The 19,466-nt window shown below is 47.1% G+C and overlaps 1 protein-coding gene across 3 annotated transcripts in view; it reads right to left on the reverse strand.

The window, feature by feature from the left end:
- Positions 1-2,895: 2,895 nt before the first annotated feature.
- The window catches only part of LOC121573468 (LIM/homeobox protein Lhx6), a 34,829-nt gene continuing 18,258 nt past the window's right edge, over positions 2,896-19,466 (reverse strand). For 2 of the 3 annotated variants that reach the window (XM_041885493.1, XM_041885491.2), the window contains exons 5-9: positions 8,625-8,845; positions 5,517-5,617; positions 5,123-5,218; positions 4,752-4,941; positions 2,896-3,143 (exon numbers count right to left, since the gene is read on the reverse strand). In XM_041885493.1, coding sequence (XP_041741427.1) covers positions 3,061-3,143; positions 4,752-4,941; positions 5,123-5,218; positions 5,517-5,617; positions 8,625-8,845 — 691 coding nt within the window. In that variant the 3' untranslated portion in view covers positions 2,896-3,060. The remainder of the gene's footprint in view (positions 3,144-4,751; positions 4,942-5,122; positions 5,219-5,516; positions 5,618-8,624; positions 8,846-19,466) is intronic. The other variant, XM_041885492.2, reaches the window with a different exon arrangement.

Below are 19,466 nucleotides of genomic sequence, written 5' to 3' on the forward strand. Positions count from 1 at the left end.
CAGGTAGCAGCCTAATGGATGCAAATCAACATGAGAGATTACTTCCTGTTATAATGCAAGATATCCACCAGCATAATATACAGTTGCTAGAGGCTTTGTTCCAGTTAGAGTCTTATATTTAGATATATCTCAAAATAAGGCTTTGGCTCCAGTAATTGTACTTTCTACTTAATGCTGTAGTGTTTTCTATAGTTTTATGCATGTACGATTTTTTTAAAATTTAATTTTGGTGTGTTTTTGTACAGACAGACCAAGCATATATTCTGAGTGAGACGTTATGTCTGCCTCAGCGAGAGCTACCCTTTGAAACAGGACCCAGGGTAGGGGATCAATCTTATCCAATTTGTAGGTCGCTCTGGATAAGAGCGTCTGCTAAATGATGTAAATGTAAATGTAATGATGCAGCCTGTCAGTGACTTCCTGTCTGTGATGGTGCTCCGCTGGGCTCGCCGGAGGAATCAGCAGCAGAGCGGTGGAGAAGAAGAGGAAAGGAGAGGAGAGGAGAGGAGAGGAGGAAATGAGAGGAGAGGAGAGGAGAGGAAATGAGAGGAGAGGAGGAAATGAGAGGAGAGGAGAGGAGAGGAGGAAATGCGAGGAGAGGAGGAGAGTAGTTATTACTGCACACACTGACCCATGAAGCGCCCACTAGCACAGCCATCGGCCTGTGATTGCTTCCTGCCCCGCGCAGGGCACACTCGCACGCACGCACACACTCACACATGCAAGTATGCACACACACACAACCAGGCAAACACAGGCTTATGGAAAATGCAAACACACCAGAATAACTCAGAGGCCTATAAAAAATGTACAATGAGTAGCATAATGCATATAATAATAATAATATGCCATTTAGCAGACGCTTTTATCCAAAGCGACTTACAGTCATGCGTGCATACATTTTTTTTTATAATTTTTTTTTTTGTGTATGGGTGGTCCCGGGGATCGAACCCACTACCTTGGCATATATAGAGTAGCATGCACAGACACAGTTATACAGTAGGATCACTTGACCTCTACCACAGATTTTATATTTCAAGATCTATTTTTAAATTGGCTCCTGTGTGTGTGTGTGTGTGTGTGTGTGTGCATCCTTTATTGTGGATTGTTTGGGATAAGGGTTTTAAAGTGCTTGCATCAAATTGTGGTCCAACTGAAATTATAAAAAAATACAAATGTCACATTTTAAAGTCAATTTTATTGCTTTTAGTACACACATTTCTGAGAAAAAAAGTGCTTACAGACTATTGTCTCAATAAATACAAGAACATTGAAGTCTTGTCTCCCTTAGTCCCTTTGTAAACACAGGATCCTATTCCTCACTGACTCCACTCCACAGTTACAGTTTCACACAACCTCCCTCTACCCTGCCAGTCACAGACGTCTATATACATATCATATCCCCAGTCCGCTTATTGTTATTGTACCACACCTCCATTCAACCCATAGAAGTGAAGCACAGAGGCTGGACCATTGCAGAAGAAAAAAACTGACTGACATGGATCCTGCACAGACATAAATGCTAAATTGCTGACAAAACACCTGTTTAAAAAAGGTATTACATGTAATGTGACATGTATCTGTCTTTCAGTCTTTATCCACTGGAGGAAGACTATCAATTTACACATTTCAGACCTTCCTCTCTTTCTCTCATACGCAACGTGATTGTTAATTTCAAAAGTCTCACAAGGGTGTTACAGTAAATCATGATTTTAGACAACTACAATTTGGAGCTTCAAATGATTGAAATGTCCATAACAATAGATTGTTATGTATTTTTGCACAAGATCATTGAAAATTCAAATCGCACCAAATAAATAATATTTCAATATTTTCACCAGTACAAATTGAAAGTTACACCTTTCCACAAAAAGAACGTGTCATAATAAATTTGAGGGTTTTTTTCTCTGTGAATTATATTGTTTTACCTCAGCTGCCTGAAAATGATTGATAATTAAAAACAACCAAATTACGGTCGTTCTGTTTGCTCATCATGGATAAGATAAGGCGCACAATCTATCCTCATTTGAGGCTCATATCCTATACAGAAGGTGCTGATGACAGTGTATTAAAGGGACATTTAAAATGTATATTCATCATCTCCAGCACGTGGAAATTGCACATTTCTATGTTTTGTAGTATATAGAGGAAGATACGTTTTTCCAATGACATCATCAGTGTGCATTGTGTGATTTCGTGTGATCTTTTGTACCACAAAACATAGAAACGCGCCATTTTCACATATGTTGATGTTTGGGTGGTGCTGGAGATGATGAATATGAAGTATAATACATTTCCCTTTAACGGATAGCTGATCACCTGAAGATTTCAAACAATATCAATACTAAAAACTGTGATTTAAAAATTCTTATTCGTTTTTAGTTCGTAGCAGATTCCACACCAAAACAGTCAGTTATTTTGCATTCCTTCATGGTATAATCACAGAGCGAAAGGGGGAGGTTTCTGACCTCAGTGTCCTTTGCCCAGCCCACAAACCCAATCCCTTGCCGTTCTTTTCTCCTCATAAGTAAATCTTCAGAAATCTGACAGCACACACAGGCCTGTTAGCCTGGTCCCATCACTCCCTTCATGGGATGGCGAGAGGAGTCCTTTCAGTCCATTTCTGCACGCACAGAGAGCTCATAGTCGAGTTGAATGTGTCTTGATAGTGAATAAGTCCCAGTTAGCAAAAGGAAGGGCTCATGTCCTCCATGACAACAATAGGTGGGATATATAATCATAATCTTGTTCATAGGAAAAGAGTCTCTCTCTCTCTCTCTCTCTCTCTCTCTCTCTCTCTCTCTCTCTCTCTCTCTCTCTCTCTCTCTCTCTCTCTCTCTCTCTCTCTCTCTCTCTCTCTCTCTCTCTCTCTCTCTCTCTCTCTCTCTCTCTCTCTCTCTCTCTCTCTCTCTCTCTCTCTCTCTCTCTCTCATCGAATCTTCATCCTCTCTGTAAGTCATCATGTTTGACCACTGGGGTCGAGTCTGTGAATGGAGGTTGCTGATGGGAGGTCAGGGTTCATGGTCAGAGGTCAGGGGTGATGGCGGCAGCGTCCGTTAGTTAGCGGCTGAGGGGTAGCTGGGACAGTGACATGGATTGATGGGGGTTCAGGCTCTGTGTCGCTAGAACAGAGAACGGGTGGCCTGGTGGAACAGAAGAGAGAGACACATTTAAAATATCAGAAGACATTTAATTAAGCACAGTATCAAGATAGAGGAGCAGTAGAGGAACATACTTTAGCACAGTATTTGTTTTATTATTAGCGCTCCAGTGAGCAAGATTTCCAATGTGTTCATTACAAAGGGCAAATAAACGGAAAACTTGGACTTGAACTATTGACACAGCGAAACACGGTCAATAGTTAAAGTCTTAGAAAAAAGGGTTCCAAAAGTGTTATTCGGCTGTCCCAATCACTCCTCTGAATGCTGGACTTCCTGACGGGCCGCCCCCCAGGTGGTAAGGGTAGGCAACAACACGTCTGCCATGCTGATCCTCAACACGGGGGCCCCTCAGGGATGCGTGCTCAGTCCCCTCCTGTACTCCCTGTTCACCCATGACTGCATGGCCAGGCATGACTCCAACACCATCATTAAGTTTGCCGACGACACAACAGTGGTAGGCCTGACCACCGACAACGACGAGACAGCCTATAGGGAGGAGGTCAGAGACCTGGCTGTGTGGTGCCAGGACAACAACTCTCCCTCAACGTGATCAAGACAAAGGAGATGATTGTGGACTACAGGACAAAAAAAGAGGACTGAGCACGACCCCATTCTCATCGACGGGGCTGTAGTGGAACAGGTTGAGAGCTTTGAGTTTCTTGGTGTCCACATCACCAACAAACTATCATGGTCCAAACACACCAAGACAGTCGTGAAGAGGGCACGACAAAGCCTATTCCCCCTCAGGAGACTGAAAAGATTTGGGTCCTCAGATCCTCAAAAGGTTCTACAGCTGCACCATTGAGAGCATCCTGACCGGTTGTATCACCGCCTGGTATGGCAACTGCTCGACCTCCGACCACAAGGCACTACAGAGAGTAGTGCGTACGGCCCAGTACATCACTGGGGCCAAGCTTCCTGCCATCCAGGACCTCTATACCAGGCGGTGTCAGAGGAAGGCCCTAAAAATTGTCAAAGACTCCAGCCACCCCCAGTCATAGACTGTTCTCTCTGCTACCGCACGGCAAGCGGTACCGGAGCACCAAGTCTAGGTCCAAAAGGCTTCTTAACAGCTTCTACCCCCAAGCCATAAGACTCCTGAACAGCTAATCATGGCTACCCGGACTATTTGCATATCCCCCCCCACCCCAACCCCCTCTTTTACGCTGCTGCTACTCTGTTTATTATTTATGCATAGTCACTTTAACTCTACCCACATGTACATATTACCTCAACTACCTCATCTAACCGGTGCCCCTGCACATTGACTCTGTACCGGTACCCCCTGTATATAGCCTCCCTACTGTTATTTTATTTTACTGCTGCTCTTGAATTATTTGCTATATTTAATTTTTTACTTATCAATTTTTTACTTAACATTTCTTAAGGGCTTGTAAGTAAGGGCTTGTAAGTAAGGGCTTGTAAGTAAGCATTTCACCTGTTGTATTCGGCGCATGTGGCAAATAAAATTTGATTTGATTTGATTTATCTCTCTTTATGTCTTCCTTCTTCTTTTATTTTCTGACATAGGAAACGTAAAAATTATAAAAGGACTGGAAAGCTTTGTGATGATATACTAGACAGACTAACCTATGTAACACTCACTGTCGATGTATCCGTGCAGGGCCACCATGCGCGCCCTCTCAGAACTGCCAAAGGGGGAGTAATGCAGGTCGTCAGGCAGCGAGGAGGGCATCCGGGACTGGGGGTGGCCTTGCGGAGGTCCGCTGTGCTGGGGGGTATGCTTTTTGTGTCTTGCTCTGCAGTTTTGAAACCAAACCTATGAAAATGCAATGTTACCAGCCGGAATGTGTCTGCAGCTATATTCTCAATGTTTTAGGACCATTAATCATGCATTAACTATGCCACCTAGCATACGCTGTATCCAAAGCAACTTACAGTTGCTTTACAGTGCAATCGCTAGCATTGCTTTGAGACGGAGTGAACAGACAGACACTAACCTGTATGACTCTCCTGCTTAGACCTGTCATGTCCGCCAGTTTCTGCAAAGTCTGTGCGTCAGGGTTATTGTCCTGTGAAAACTGAGTCTGCATCACCTGGGAATTATAACAGAGTTTTTAGAGATGTATGACCTCAGTCTCACCTATTTTTATTCTACATTAGCAAATTATTTCGTATCAGCTTTCAGAAATATATTTTCCATATTACTGCAGAGATCAACAACATACATGAATGAGACACCAAACAACATGTGACAATGTAACTAACAACGACCATTAGAAAGTTACTAAGATAGTGAAATCAATTTGTGAAGTCATTATCATTTACTATTGACTTATTATTAGAAAAAGAAATGAGGAGCCATGGACATGTGGTTCCCTCTCTGTGACTAACCTGCAGCTGCTCAGCAGTGAAGGAGGTGCGTGCTCTCTTGGCAGGCTTGGGTTGGCTGTCCTGTTCTGATGGCACTGCCCCCTCCAGAGTGAGCCCACTACCTGGGACACCACGGCACAGGGACAGGGAGAATGAGAGGGAGAGAAACATAGAAAGAAAGAGACCAACAGAAAGGGACATGAGGCAAAAGCCATATTTAAAACCAGTGTTACCAGGGTTACCAATGTTACCAGGGTTACTACAGGGTTATACAGTGTGTTATATAACTACATACATTGGTAACAATATGACAGGGATTATACAGCTACATATACAGTACCTGTAAAAAGTTTGGACACACCTACTCATTCAAGGGTTTTTCTTTATTTTTATTATTTTCTACATTGTAGAATAATAGTGAAGACATCAAAACTATGAAATAACACATATGGAATCATGTAGTAACCAAAAAAGTGTTACATGGACATTAGACCGATGGAAATTTGTCCTTTGGTCTCCAAATTGGAGATTTTTGGTCCCAACCGCCGTGTCTTTGTGAGACACAGTGTGGGTGAACAGATGATCTCTGCATGTGTATTTCCCACCGTAAAGCACAGAGGAGGAGGTGTTATGGTGTGGGGGTGCTTTGCTGGTGACACTGCCAAGAGTGTGCAAAGCTGTCATAAAGGCAAAGGGTGGCTATTTGAAGAATCTCAAATATAAAATATATTTTGATTTGTTTAACACTTTTTTGGTTACTACATGATTCCATATGTGTTATTTCATAGTTTTGATGTCTTCACTATTATTCTACAATGTAGAAAATAGTAAAAAATTTAGAAAAACCCTTGAATGAGTAGGTGTGTCCAAACATTTGACTGGTACTGTACATATAACCATACAGAAGAAATCTTTGACAGGGACAGATATTTTACTATGTCAGAGAATAGGATCTAGACTAGCTCTCAGCAGTGATATATAATATATCTCTACAGATATATACAGTGCATCGGAAAGTATTCAAACCCCTTGACTTTTTCCACATTTTGTTAAGTTACAGCCCCCCTCATCAATCTACACACAATACCCCATAAAGACAAAGCAAAAACAGGTTTTAGACATTTTTGCAAATCTATTAAAAATAAAAAACGGAAATATTACACTTACAGAAGTATTCAGACCCTTTACTCGGTACTTTGTTGAAACACCTTTGGCAGCGATTACAGCCTCAAGTCTTCTTGGGAATGACGCTACAAGCTTGGCACACCTGTATTTGGGGAGTTTCTCCCATTCTTCTTTGCAGATCCTCTCAAGCTCTGTAAGATTGGATGGGGAGCATCGCTGCACAGCTATTTTCAGGTCTCTCCAAAGATGTTTGATCGGGTTCAAGTCCAGGCTCTTGCTGGGCCACTCAAGGACATTCAGAAACTTGTCCCGAAGCCACTCATGTGTTGTCTTGGCTGTGTACTTACGGTCATTGTCCTATTGGAAGGTGAACCTTCACCCCAGTCTGAGGTCCTGAGCGCTCTGGAGCAGGTTTTTATCAAGGATCTCTCTGTACTTTGCTCCGTTCGTCTTTCCCTCGATCCTGACTAGTCTCCCAGTCCCTGCCGCTGAAAAACATCACCACAGTATGACGCTGCCACCACCATGCTTCACCGTAGGGATGATGCCAGGTTTCCTCCAGACGTGGCACTTGGCATTCAGGCCAAAGAGTTCAATCTTGGTTTCATCAGACCAGAGAATCTTGTTTCTCATGGTCTGAGACTCCTTTAGGTGCCTTTTGGCAAACTCCAAGCGGGCCGTCATGTGCCATTTACTGAGAAGTGAGTTCCGTCTGGCCACTCTACCATAAAGGCCTGATTGGTGGAGTGCTTCAGAGATGGTTGTCCGTCTGGAAGGTTCTCCCATCTCCACAGAGGAACTCTGGAGCTCTGTCAGAGTGACCATCGGGTTCTTGATCGCCTCCCTGACCAAGGCCCTTTTCCCCCGATTGCTCAGTTTGGCCGGGCGGCCAGCTCTAGAAAGAGTCTTGGTGGTTCCAAACTTCTTCCATTTAAGAATGGTACCATTCCCCAGATCGACACAATCCTGTCTCGGAGCTCTATGGATAATTCCTTCGACCTCATGGCTTGGTTTTTGCTCTGACATGCACTGTCAACTGTAGGGCCTTATATAGACAGGTGTGTGCCTTTCCAAATCATGTCCAATCAATTGAATTTGCCACAGGTGGACGTGGACTCCAATCAAGTTGTAGAAACATCTCAAGGATGATCAATGGAAACAGGATGCACCTGAGCTCAATTTCAATTTCGAGTCTCATAGCAAAGGGTCTGAATACTTATGTAAATAAGGTATTTCTGTTTTTAATTTTTAATACATTTGCTAACATTTCAAAAAACACATTTTTGCTTTGTCATTATGGGGTATTGTGTGTAGATTGATGAGAGGAAAAAACAATTTAATCAATTTTAGATTAAGGCTGTAACGTAACAAAATGTGGAAAAAGGGAAGGGTTCTGAATACTTTCCGAATACACTGAGTATACAAAACATTAAGAACACCTGCTGTTTCCATGACATAGAATGACCAGGTGAATCCAGGTGAAAGCTATGATTCCATATTGATGTCACTTGTTAAATCCACTCCAATCATTGTAGATGAAAGGGAGGAGACAGGTTAAAGAAGGATTTTTAAACCTTGAGACAATTGAAACATGGATTGTGTATGTGTGCCATTCAGAGCGTGAATGGGCAAGACAAAATATTGAAGTGCCTTTGAATGGGGTATGGTAGTACGTGCCAGGTGCAACGGTTTGATTCAAGAACTGCAACGCTGCTGGGTTTTTCACGCTCAACAGTTCCCTGTGTATCAAGAATGGTCCACCACCCAAAGGACATCCTGTCAACTTGACACAACTGTGGGAAGCATTGGAGTCAACTTGGGCCAGCATCCCTGTGGAACGCTTTCGACACCATGTAGAGTCCATGCCCTGCTGAATTGAGGCTGTTCTGAGGGTGAAAGGGGGTGCAACTCAATATTAGGAAGGTGTTCCTAATGTTTTGTACACTCAGTGTATATATATATATATATACACATATACGACTAGGTAGTAGAGCGCTCAATCACCGCTCTCGGCAGCCCGTTTGAGGTTCTCCACCATGGTGTCGTAATGGATCCTGCAGAGCACCTTCTCCTCCACCAGGCCAAACTCCTCCCCCGTGGACAGCTGCCTCTTGCAGGAGAAGCAGGCGAAGCACGCCAAGTGGTAGGCGTTGCCCTTGGCCCGACGCACCCAGTCGCTGGCGTATATCTGGCGTCTGCACCGGTCACACCTTGTACCGAACCTACTGTGAGAGAGCGAGAGAGAGAGAGCGAGAGAGCGAGAGAGCGAGAGAGAGAGAGAGAGAGAGAGAGAGAGAGAGAGAGAGAGAGAAGGGCTGAGGCATCAGTACTCTGCTATGAAGGACAAAAAACTTCCAGAAAAAAACAGTCAAGGTGCAGACAGTATCTTGTTATTAAATATGTCAACTTTATCCATGCATTTAAATGGATGCACAATGTGAAAAGCAAAATTCTGACTGGACCTTTAATATATCTGGTATCCCCACTCTCCAATGATTTGGAAATAAATAAATAAAGTATTCCATATATCAACCTTGTTTCAACAATGTTTTCACTTTATACGCTTGTTCCACACTGGACCACTCAGCTCACTCACATTACAGAGATGAAGCAGAACCAGGCTGGATGGAAGATAGCCTCAGAATGTCTGCAAGCCGAGCTCCAAACCAACACCTGCAATTTCCCTGACATACTCTCCCGGGTCGTGGTGAGGAGACATTGGTCTGAAGCCCAAAAATAAAGGAAATTCACAAGCACCACAATGAATACTTCACCCATGCTCTACCAAAGTTTTCCAGTACATAGCTTTGACCTACTACAGTAGCTATGTTGGTCTATGTTGGATTGAAACCTTCCCAAACAGCTCTGGTGTGTGCATGTATTATAAATTAGCAGTGTGGTAGTTTTCCCAAAGTTCGGTGTATTTAACTGGCTATAATAGCAGCCAAGGACATTCGTTGGCTTATTTATTTGTGCTCTGATTACATGCAAGTGTCCAGGTCAGCAGTTTACACAGATGACTTCAGCCATATGAAAAACCTTCCACAGCAAAATATACCTAGCTAGCTACCTTCCTTGTGCTTCCCATCCAACTGGTGTAAGCTAGCTAGCTAGCTACAGCTGCTAGCCTTCTACTAGCTAGCTGCTACTGTTGCACAGCAACCGAGTTGCACCCGGTTTTAGAACTCTGAGATTCCACTGAAAATATGTTAGCATTGTCAGAAATGCTACAAAAAGTTAGCACATCGTTGGTTTTTATTCGGCAGAAATGTGCACGTGAGAGCGGTAAATTGTGAATTTAATCAAAACTGTTGCACCTACAAACTTTGTCAGAAGGTGATGTGTACGCGGCGAGTGAAGTCAGACGCAGGACACAGAGAATCAGGTAGACTACTTTACTGAATGTAAAGCACAAAACAAACGCCTCCACAACTGGAGGGAAAAACACCATATGCGTAATATGGAGAAAATAGCAAGGCCGAACATCGACTAGACATACAACAATAACACACAAATACCAAACGTGAAACAAGGGAAATTATAGGCTAAACAATCAAACATAATAGACAACAGGTGTACTATTCAAGACAAAACAAGACAAACACCGAAACATCGATCGGCAGTAGCTAGTACTCCGAGGACGACGAACGCCGAAGCCTGCCCGAGCAAGGAGGAGGAGCAGCCTCGGCAGAATCCGTGACAAACTTATTCAGTCCAAATGGATCTAAGTCTAATGGTCAGTTTATGGACACTGTGCCTCGTTTTAATCCGATATCTAGAATTTGAGCTAGGTTTGGGCCTAAAATTGTCTGACGACCCTTATGTTAACGACTCTGTCAAAAATCCGGTATAGTGGTTCTTGGTAACGGCCGGATGGATCATGACGAGAGCTGGGAGTGTGTTGTGTACCTCCAATCAAGTTGATTTGCGAATTTTCATTGACATTGGTATCACATTAGCAACTATAATGTAAAAAGGTGCACATAAGACAAACTAAAGTACAATCAAAGTACTACATTTATTTGATAGTTTATGACTGCCTGGTTAAGATGTGTCCTATCCACACCATAAAAGAGGGTATTGAGAGATCAGGTGTTTGTCACGGTTTACTAAGCCAGAACCCAGAAGCAGACCAGGACAAGGTACGTTGAGACAAAGGTGAGTGTTTATTTAACAGATTCCCGAGTGAGGCTGAATAATCCAGGGAACAGAGCGGGTGGCGTGGATGGGTTGTTGAGGGTGCAGTGATTGGTCCGGTAATGGCTCGGCAGCCGCCGACCATCAGGCAGAGGTTGGGAGAAGGTTCCGGGTGAGAGACTGCAGATAGAAACAAACGGAGGTAAGTACCACGGCAAGCCAACAAGGTGCAAAACAACAAAACTAACACTAGTAGCTTAGAGGCTGATACGCTGACAAACATACTGTTCATGGCTAACGATCCGGCAGGAACTGGATGTTAGGCCAGAGCCTAAGAAGGGTGATGATCAGGACCAGGTGTGCAGATTGCTGATGGGATGCAGGTGCGGAAATCAAGAGCGCTCCCGGAGCGTTCCCGAACCCTCGGGAAACTGGAGATCACGAACAGAAACACTAGTCACCAGACAGGACCCGACTCAGACTGCCGGGATCGTTACAGTACCCCCCCTCCGACGAACGCCACCGGGCGGACTCCCCGGAGCGCCAGGATGGAGGCGGTAGAAGTCACTGATGAGGTCAGCATCTAGGACCTGTCGCCGCGGAATCCAACTCCTCTCTTCAGGGCCATACCCCTCCCAGTCCACGAGATACTGGAAACCCCGGCCCCGCCGTCTGGAATCCATGATGCGACGCACCGTGTAGGCAGGACCACCTCCGATCATCCGAGGAGGAGGAGGAGGAGGCGGAGGAGGCAACAGAGGACTGAGGAAGACAGGCTTGAGGCAGGAGACATGAAAGGTGGGATGGACTCTGAGCGTCCTCGGTAGTTTGAGTCGAACTGCCACTGGATTGATCACCTTCTCCACCACAAACGGACCAATGAACTTCGGTAACAACTTCCTAGACTCAGTCCGTAACGGAAGATCCCGTGTGGCCAACCAAACCCTATCTCCGATGGTATAGGTGGGAGCGGGGATCCGGCGACGATTCGCCTGGAGCTGATACCGGTCCGAAACTCTAAGGAGTGCCTTTCTGGCCCGATGCCAGGTCCGGTGGCAACGACGAATATGGGCCTGAACAGAAGGCACTGAGAGCTCCTTCTCCTGAGAAGGGAACAGGGGAGGTTGGTAGCCATACAGGCACTGGAAGGGAGACATCCCAGTGGCAGATGTAGGGAGAGTATTGTGGGCATACTCAACCCAAGGCAACTGAGAGACCCAGGAGGTGGGGTTGGAAGAGACCAGACAGCGTAGCGTGGATTCCATCTTCTGGTTGGCTCTCTCCGCCTGACCATTGGATTGGGGGTGAAAACCAGATGTGAGACTGACTGTAGCTCCAATGGCCAAACAGAAGGACCTCCAGACAGCAGAGGTAAACTGAGGGCCACGGTCGGAAACGATATCACTGGGCAACCCGTGGACCCTGAAAACCTCCCCTAACCAGGATCTCGGACGTCTCCGAGGCAGAGGGAAGCTTGGCAATTGGCACAAAGTGGGCGAACTTGCTGAATCTGTCCACGATAGTCAGAACGACCGTGTTCCCCTCAGAAGCGGGCAACCCAGTGACGAAGTCCAGGGCCAGATGCGACCATGGTCGCCGGGAATAGGAAGGGGGTGAAGTAGTCCAGAGCTGGGCCGATTGGTACTCTTATTCTGCGCACACACTGGACAGGCAGCAACAAAACCCCGAGTATCCTCGGCCATGGCAGGCCACCAAAAACGTCTGCGAAGAAACGCCATTGTCCGAGCCACGCCAGGGTGACAAGCCATCTTGCTGGCGTGGGACCATTTGAGGACAGCAGGACGAACCGACTCAGGCACAAACAACCGACCGGGTGGACCGTTACCGGGACCGGGCTGAGTCCGAAGGGCCGCCAGCACCTCCTCCTCAATCTTCCACATAACTGCTCCCACGACGCAGTTCCGGGGGAGAATTGTCTCGGTCTTGGACCCACTCTCCTCCGTCTTGGAGAACATCCGGGACAAGGCGTCCCGCCTTTGCCGTTCTTAGATCCAGGTCGGAACGTCAGGGAAAACTTGAATCGTCCGAAAAACAACGCCCACCTGGCCTGACGGGGAGTTGAGACGTTTAGCCGATTGCACGTAAGCAAGATTCTTGTGGTCAGTCCAGACAGTAAACGGTTGCTCCGCCCCCTCCAACCAGTGGCGCCACTCCTCCAAGGCAAGTTTCACCGCGAGAAGCTCCCGGTTACCCACATCGTAATTCCTCTCCGCAGGCGAAAGGCGACGAGAGTAGTAGGCGCAGGGATGGAGTTTACTGTCCGTGGAGCATCGCTGCGACAGGATGGCGCCAACTCCCACATCAGACGCGTCCACTTCAACGACGAACTGACGGGCCGTGTCCGGTTGAGAGAGAATCGGTGCGTTGGTGAATCGCCTCTTCAAATCCAGAAACGCTCGATCCGCCTCCGGATTCCACTTGAAGGTCCTGATACTGGAAGTCAAGGCAGTTAACGGAGCGGCCACACGGCTGTAATCCCGGATGAATCTGCGGTAGAAATTCGCAAACCCCAAAAATCTCTGGAGCTGCAATCTCGCATCGGGCTGGGCCCATTCCAGAACCGCTCTAACCTTCTCCTGGTCCATCCTAATCTCTCCCCTGGAGATGATGTACCCGAGAAAGGATGTCGTGTGGGCGTGAAACTCGCACTTCTCGGCCTTCACGAACAGGCGATTCTCCAACAATCGCTGCAGAACCTGCCGGACATGCTGGACGTGGTCGGAAGGTTCCTTCGAGAAGATCAGAATGTCATCCAGGTAAACAAACACAAAGAGACCGATCATATCTCTCAGGACGTCGTTCACCATACTCTGGAATACCGCTGGAGCATTGGTCAGTCCAAACGGCATCACCTGATACTCGAAGTGACCCATCGGTGTATTGGAAACCCGTCAACCACTCGTCCCCTCTCTGATCCGGACCATGTGATACGCATTGCGAGGTCTAGCTTGGTGAATACCGTAGCACCCTGTAAGGAGTCGAAGGCAGAACTCATCAATGGCAGGGGATACTTGTTCTTGACCGTGATGTCATTCAACCCCCGATAATCAATACATGGTCGAAGAGAGCCATCCTTCTTACCCACAAAGAAGAATCCTGCCCCCAGGGGTGATGACGAGGGACGAACGAGACCAGCCGCTAGGGACTCCTTGATGTAGGTCTCCAACGCCTCACGTTCAGGTCGGGAGATACTGTATAACCTTCCCTTGGGGTAGACAGCTCCCGGGCACAGGTTGATGGCACAATCATATGGTCGGTGGGGAGGGAGTGACAGAGCCTTCTGCTTACTGAAAACCTCCCCCAAATCGTGATATGTCTCGGGAACCAGGGACAAATCTGGGGGGTTTAGCCTCAATCACCTGACTGGGAACCGAATGGGGGCAGGCAGTCTTGAGACAGTTAGCATGACAATCAAGGCTCCAACTCGTTACCTTGCCCGTCACCCAATCGAACGTGGGATTGTGTTCCTTCAGCCAGGGGTATCCAAGGACCAGAGGAACATGGGAAGACGGCAGAATGAAGAATGAAATCATCTCAGAATGATTCCCCGACAACCGCATCTTAACCGGTTCAGTCCTCATCGTGATACGTGCCAGACTACTGCCGTTCAGAGTGGTCGCTTCAATGGCTTCCGGCAATTGCTCCTTGGAAAGCCCCAGCTGTTCCACCAACTCGGCATCAAGAAAGCTTCCATCGGCACCTGAATCGATAAAAGCGTTAATCGCTAAGCTTTGATTCCTGTTCACAAGGGTAGCCGGAAACGGGGTCTGACAGAGGTACTGAGAGGTTGAAACTGGCTCGCTAAAAGTCCTCCCAACTTTAGCGAGCCGGGCAGTTTGACGACCGCCGGGAACAAGTGGAGATGTAATGTCCCGAGCTACCACAGTAGAGGCAGCAGTTGGTCTTACGTCTATGTTGACGCTCCTCCTTGGTTAACCCGTGCCGCCCCACTTGCATGGGTTCAGAATCGGGAGAGAGGTCCTCTCCACTAATCCTTTGTGGTGGCGAATGATCGACGTGTTCTGGTCCACCACCCGACCCGACTGGGAACTGAGAAGCTGATCGATTGGACGGACCCCATTGCTTCTCCCTCCTTCGCTCTCGGACTCGATTATCCACCCGAATAGACAAGGCTACCAAGCTGTCCAGGTCACTAGGCTCCGGATAGGAGATCAACTCATCCTTGAGCTGCTCCGACAGACCCTGGTAAAGGCCGCTTGCAGAGACTCCTCGTTCCACCCACTCTCCACAGCCAACGTCTTGAACTCGATCACGAAGTCGGCCACGCTGCGAGTTCCTTGGTGAAGTGAAAACAGGCGCCTAGCTGCGTCCCTCCCTCGGACGGAATGGTCGAAGAGCTTCCTCATCTCGGCCGTGAACCCCTGGTATGAAGCCATGCAGGGATCCTGTCGTTCCCAAACGGCTGAAGCCCACTCCAGCGCTCGACCACGCAGCAACTCAATCACAAAGGCTATCCTAGCCTTGTCTGTGGCATAAGAGTAGGGCTGTAGATCGAACACTAATCCACACTGCATAAGGAAGGAACGGCATCTTCCCAGCTCCCCTCATATTTATCCGGCGTCGGAACCTTGGGCTCACGGAGGGACACAACTTCAGAAGCGGCAGGCGAGATGGGTGAAACCGGTAGTGGATCCTCCACCGGACACTTGCGTTGGTTCTGGACCTCCGTCAGACCGGTAGAAAGGTTCCGAACTGACAACGCGATCTCCTGTAGTACCGTGCTATGATGGCCCAACATCTTCTCCTGCTGGGTAATGGCATGGCGAACAGAGTCCAGGTCCGCTGGGTTCATTACTGGCCGGATCGTTCTGTCACGGTTTACTAAGCCAGAACCCAGAAGCAGACCAGGACAAGGTACGTTGAGACAAAGGTGAGTGTTTATTTAACAGATTCCCGAGTGAGGCTGAATAATCCAGGGAACAGAGCGGGTGGCGTGGATGGGTTGTTGAGGGTGCAGTGGTTGGTCCGGTAATGGCTCGGCAGCCGCCGACCATCAGGCAGAGGTTGGGAGAAGGTTCCGGGTGAGAGACTGCAGATAGAAACAAACGGAGGTAAGTACACGGCAAGCCAACAAGGTGCAAAACAACAAAACTAACACTAGTAGCTTAGAGGCTGATACGCTGACAAACATACTGTTCATGGCTAACGATCCGGCAGGAACTGGATGTTAGGCCAGAGCCTAAGAAGGGTGATGATCAGGACCAGGTGTGCAGATTGCTGATGGGATGCAGGTGCGGAAATCAAGAGCGCTCCCCGGAGCGTTCGAACCCTCGGGAAACTGGAGATCACGAACAGAAACACTAGTCACCAGACAGGACCCGACTCAGACTGCCGGGATCGTTACAGTGTTAGTTTATTTGAACTGGCCGATGTGGACGGACAGAGAAGGGCTGTAGTAATGACCAATCACCAATCATAGCAAACCAGGCAGGCAGCAGCTGACTGATTTCGCAGCAGGCAGCATCTCCCCCTCTCTACACTCTAAGAAAAAAGGGTTCCAAAAGTGTTCTTCGGCTGTCCCCATAGAATAACCCTTTTTGGATCCATGTAGAACCCTCTGTAGAAAGGAAACCAAAAGGGTTATACCTAGAACCAAAAGGGTTCTACCTGCAACCAAAAAGTGTTCTTCAAAGGGTTCTCCTATAGGGATAGCCGAAGAACCCTTCAAGGTTCTAGATGGCACCTTTTTTTTCTAGGAGTGTACGGTTGCATCCCAAATGACACCCTATTCCCTATACATAGTGGCCCTATGGGCCCTGGTCTAAAGTAGTGTACTATATAGGGAATAGGGTACCATTTGGGCTGCAACCTATCCCAGTTACAGGACGATCCCATGGAGCTGAATTAGTTGTCATGAGCTTGGCTTCCAAGCTCCACTGGCTCCAGTGCAAAGAGAGAAATATTATGGGCTTCGTCCACTAAGAAATGACGAGGTGAAGAGAGGGGTCTGAGACTGACTCTACAGACCTGCCTGGCTGGCTTTCTGGCTGGCAAGATGTCTCAGCCTCTTCCCTGAGAAAGAATGGTGTTCAACTCTGACAGACCTAAATAAATAAGCTATAGTACTACAGTACTCACGGGCACGCACACACACACACACACACACACACACACACACACACACACACACACACACATACACACACATACACTTCCCTCCCTTCCCCGGCCTGATCACCTAAAATGCTCAGTACTCTGTAGCTCATGCATCGCTAGTTTACAGATATCGCTGCTAAAGGATGAGGAACAGCAGCAGTCATGGACTCAACTAAAGCGGATACAACTCATTATGCACATATACACACAACATGCTTTCAAAAGCATCTGTGAAACCATTCCAAAATGTATTGTGTACTTTAAACTGACTATCTATGGCCCTCTTTGCTGATAATACAGCATGTTGAGTAGAGGACAGTTAAGAGAGAAATGCACACACAATGTGTGTGTGTGTGTGTGTGTGTGTGTGTGTGTGTGTGTGTGTGTGTGCATATCATCGTCTTTCTTCTTCTACACTAGCTTTGTATTTAATGATGCCTATGTACCAAAAACCTGGTGTTTATTCTGGGTTTATGTCAATCCTCCAGCTCGTATTACCTTCAGGAGGAAAATCCTCTTCAGAAAGTCTTCCCCCAGCCCTCCTTCAGCTCTCCTCTCAGCCCTCCCCTCAGCCCTCCCCTCAGCCCTCCTCTCAGCCCAACTCTCAGCTCTCCTCTCAGCCCTCCTCTCAGCCTACCTCTCAGCCCTACTCTCAGCTCTTCCTCAGCCCTCCTCTCAGCCCTCCAATCAGCCCTCCTCTCAGCTCTCCTCTCAGATCTTCCTCAGCCCTCCTCTCAGCCCTCCTATCAGCCCTCCTCTCAGCTCTCCTCTCAGCCCTCCTCTCAGCCCTCATCTCAGCCTACCTCTCAGCCCTACTCTCAGCTCTTCCTCAGCCCTCCTCTCAGCCCTCCAATCAGCCCTCCTCTCAGCTCTCCTCTCAGCTCTTCCTCAGCCCTCCTCTCAGCCCTCCTATCAGCCCTCCTCTCAGCTCTCCTCTCAGCCCTCCTCTCAGCTCTCCTCTCAGCCCTCCTCTCAGCCCTCCTCTCAGCCCTCCTCTCAGCTCTTCCTCAGCCCTCCTCTCAGCCCTCCTCTCAGCTCTCCTCTCAGCCCTCCTCTCAGCTCTCCTCTCAGCCCTCCTCTCAGCTCTCCTCTCAGCCCTCCTTCAGCCCTCATCTCAGCTTTGGAATGGTTTCACAGATGCTTTTGAAAGCATGTTGTGTGTATATGTGCATAATGAGTTGTATCCGCTTTAGTTGAGTCCATGACTGCTGCTGTTCCTCATCCTTTAGCAGCGATATCTGGAAACTAGCGATGCATGAGCTACAGAGTACTGAGCATTTTAGGCCATCGATAAAATGCAATTGTGTTCATTGTCCGTAGCTTATGTCTTCCCTTACCATAATCCCACCGCCACCATGGGGTTCTCTGTTCACAACGTTGACATCAGCAAACCGCTCACTGGATTTTTATTTGGATTTCATGTAATGGACATACACAAAATAGTCCAAATTGGTGAAGTGAAATGAAAAAAATAACTCGTTTCCAAAAATTCTACAAAATAAATAACGGAAAAGTGGTGCATGCATACAGTGGGGAAAAAAAGTATTTAGTCAGCCACCAATTGTGCAAGTTGTCCCACTTAAAAAGATGAGAGAGGCCTGTAATTTTCATCATAGGTACACGTCAACTATGACAGACAAATTGAGGAAAAAAAATCCAGAAAATCACATTGTAGGATTTTTAATGAATTTATTTGCAAATTATGGTGGAAAATAAGTATTTGGTCACCTACAAACAAGCAAGATTTCTGGCTCTCACAGACCTGTAACTTCTTCTTTAAGAGGCTCCTCTGTCCTCCACTCGTTACCTGTATTAATGGCACCTGTTTGAACTTGTTATCAGTATAAAAAACACCTGTCCACAACCTCAAACAGTCACACTCCAAACTCCACTATGGCCAAGACCAAAGAGCTGTCAAAGGACACCAGAAACAAAATTGTAGACCTGCACCAGGCTGGGAAGACTGAATCTGCAATAGGTAAGCAGCTTGGTTTGAAGAAATCAACTGTGGGAGCAATTATTAGGAAATGGAAGACATACAAGACCACTGATAATCTCCCTCGATCTGGGGCTCCACGCAAGATCTCACCCCGTGGGGTCAAAATGATCACAAGAACGGTGAGCAAAAATCCCAGAACCACACGGGGGGACCTAGTGAATGACCTGCAGAGAGCTGGGACCAAAGTAACAAAGCCTACCATCAGTAACACACTACGTCGCCAGGGACTCAAATCCTGCAGTGCAAGACGTGTCCCCCTGCTTAAGCCAGTACATGTCCAGGCCCGTCTGAAGTTTGCTAGAGTGCATTTGGATGATCCAGAAGAAGATTGGGAGAATGTCATATGGTCAGATGAAACCAAAATATAACTTTTTGGTAAAAACTCAACTCGTCGTGTTTGGAGGACAAAGAATGTTGAGTTGCATCCAAAGAACACCATACCTACTGTGAAGCATGGGGATGGAAACATCATGCTTTGGGGCTGTTTTTCTGCAAAGGGACCAGGACGACTGATCCGTGTAAAGGAAATAATGAATGGGGCCATGTATCATGAGATTTTGAGTGAAAACCTC

Source organism: Coregonus clupeaformis, chromosome 9 (genome assembly GCF_020615455.1).
Source record: "Coregonus clupeaformis isolate EN_2021a chromosome 9, ASM2061545v1, whole genome shotgun sequence".
NCBI lineage: Eukaryota > Metazoa > Chordata > Actinopteri > Salmoniformes > Salmonidae > Coregonus > Coregonus clupeaformis.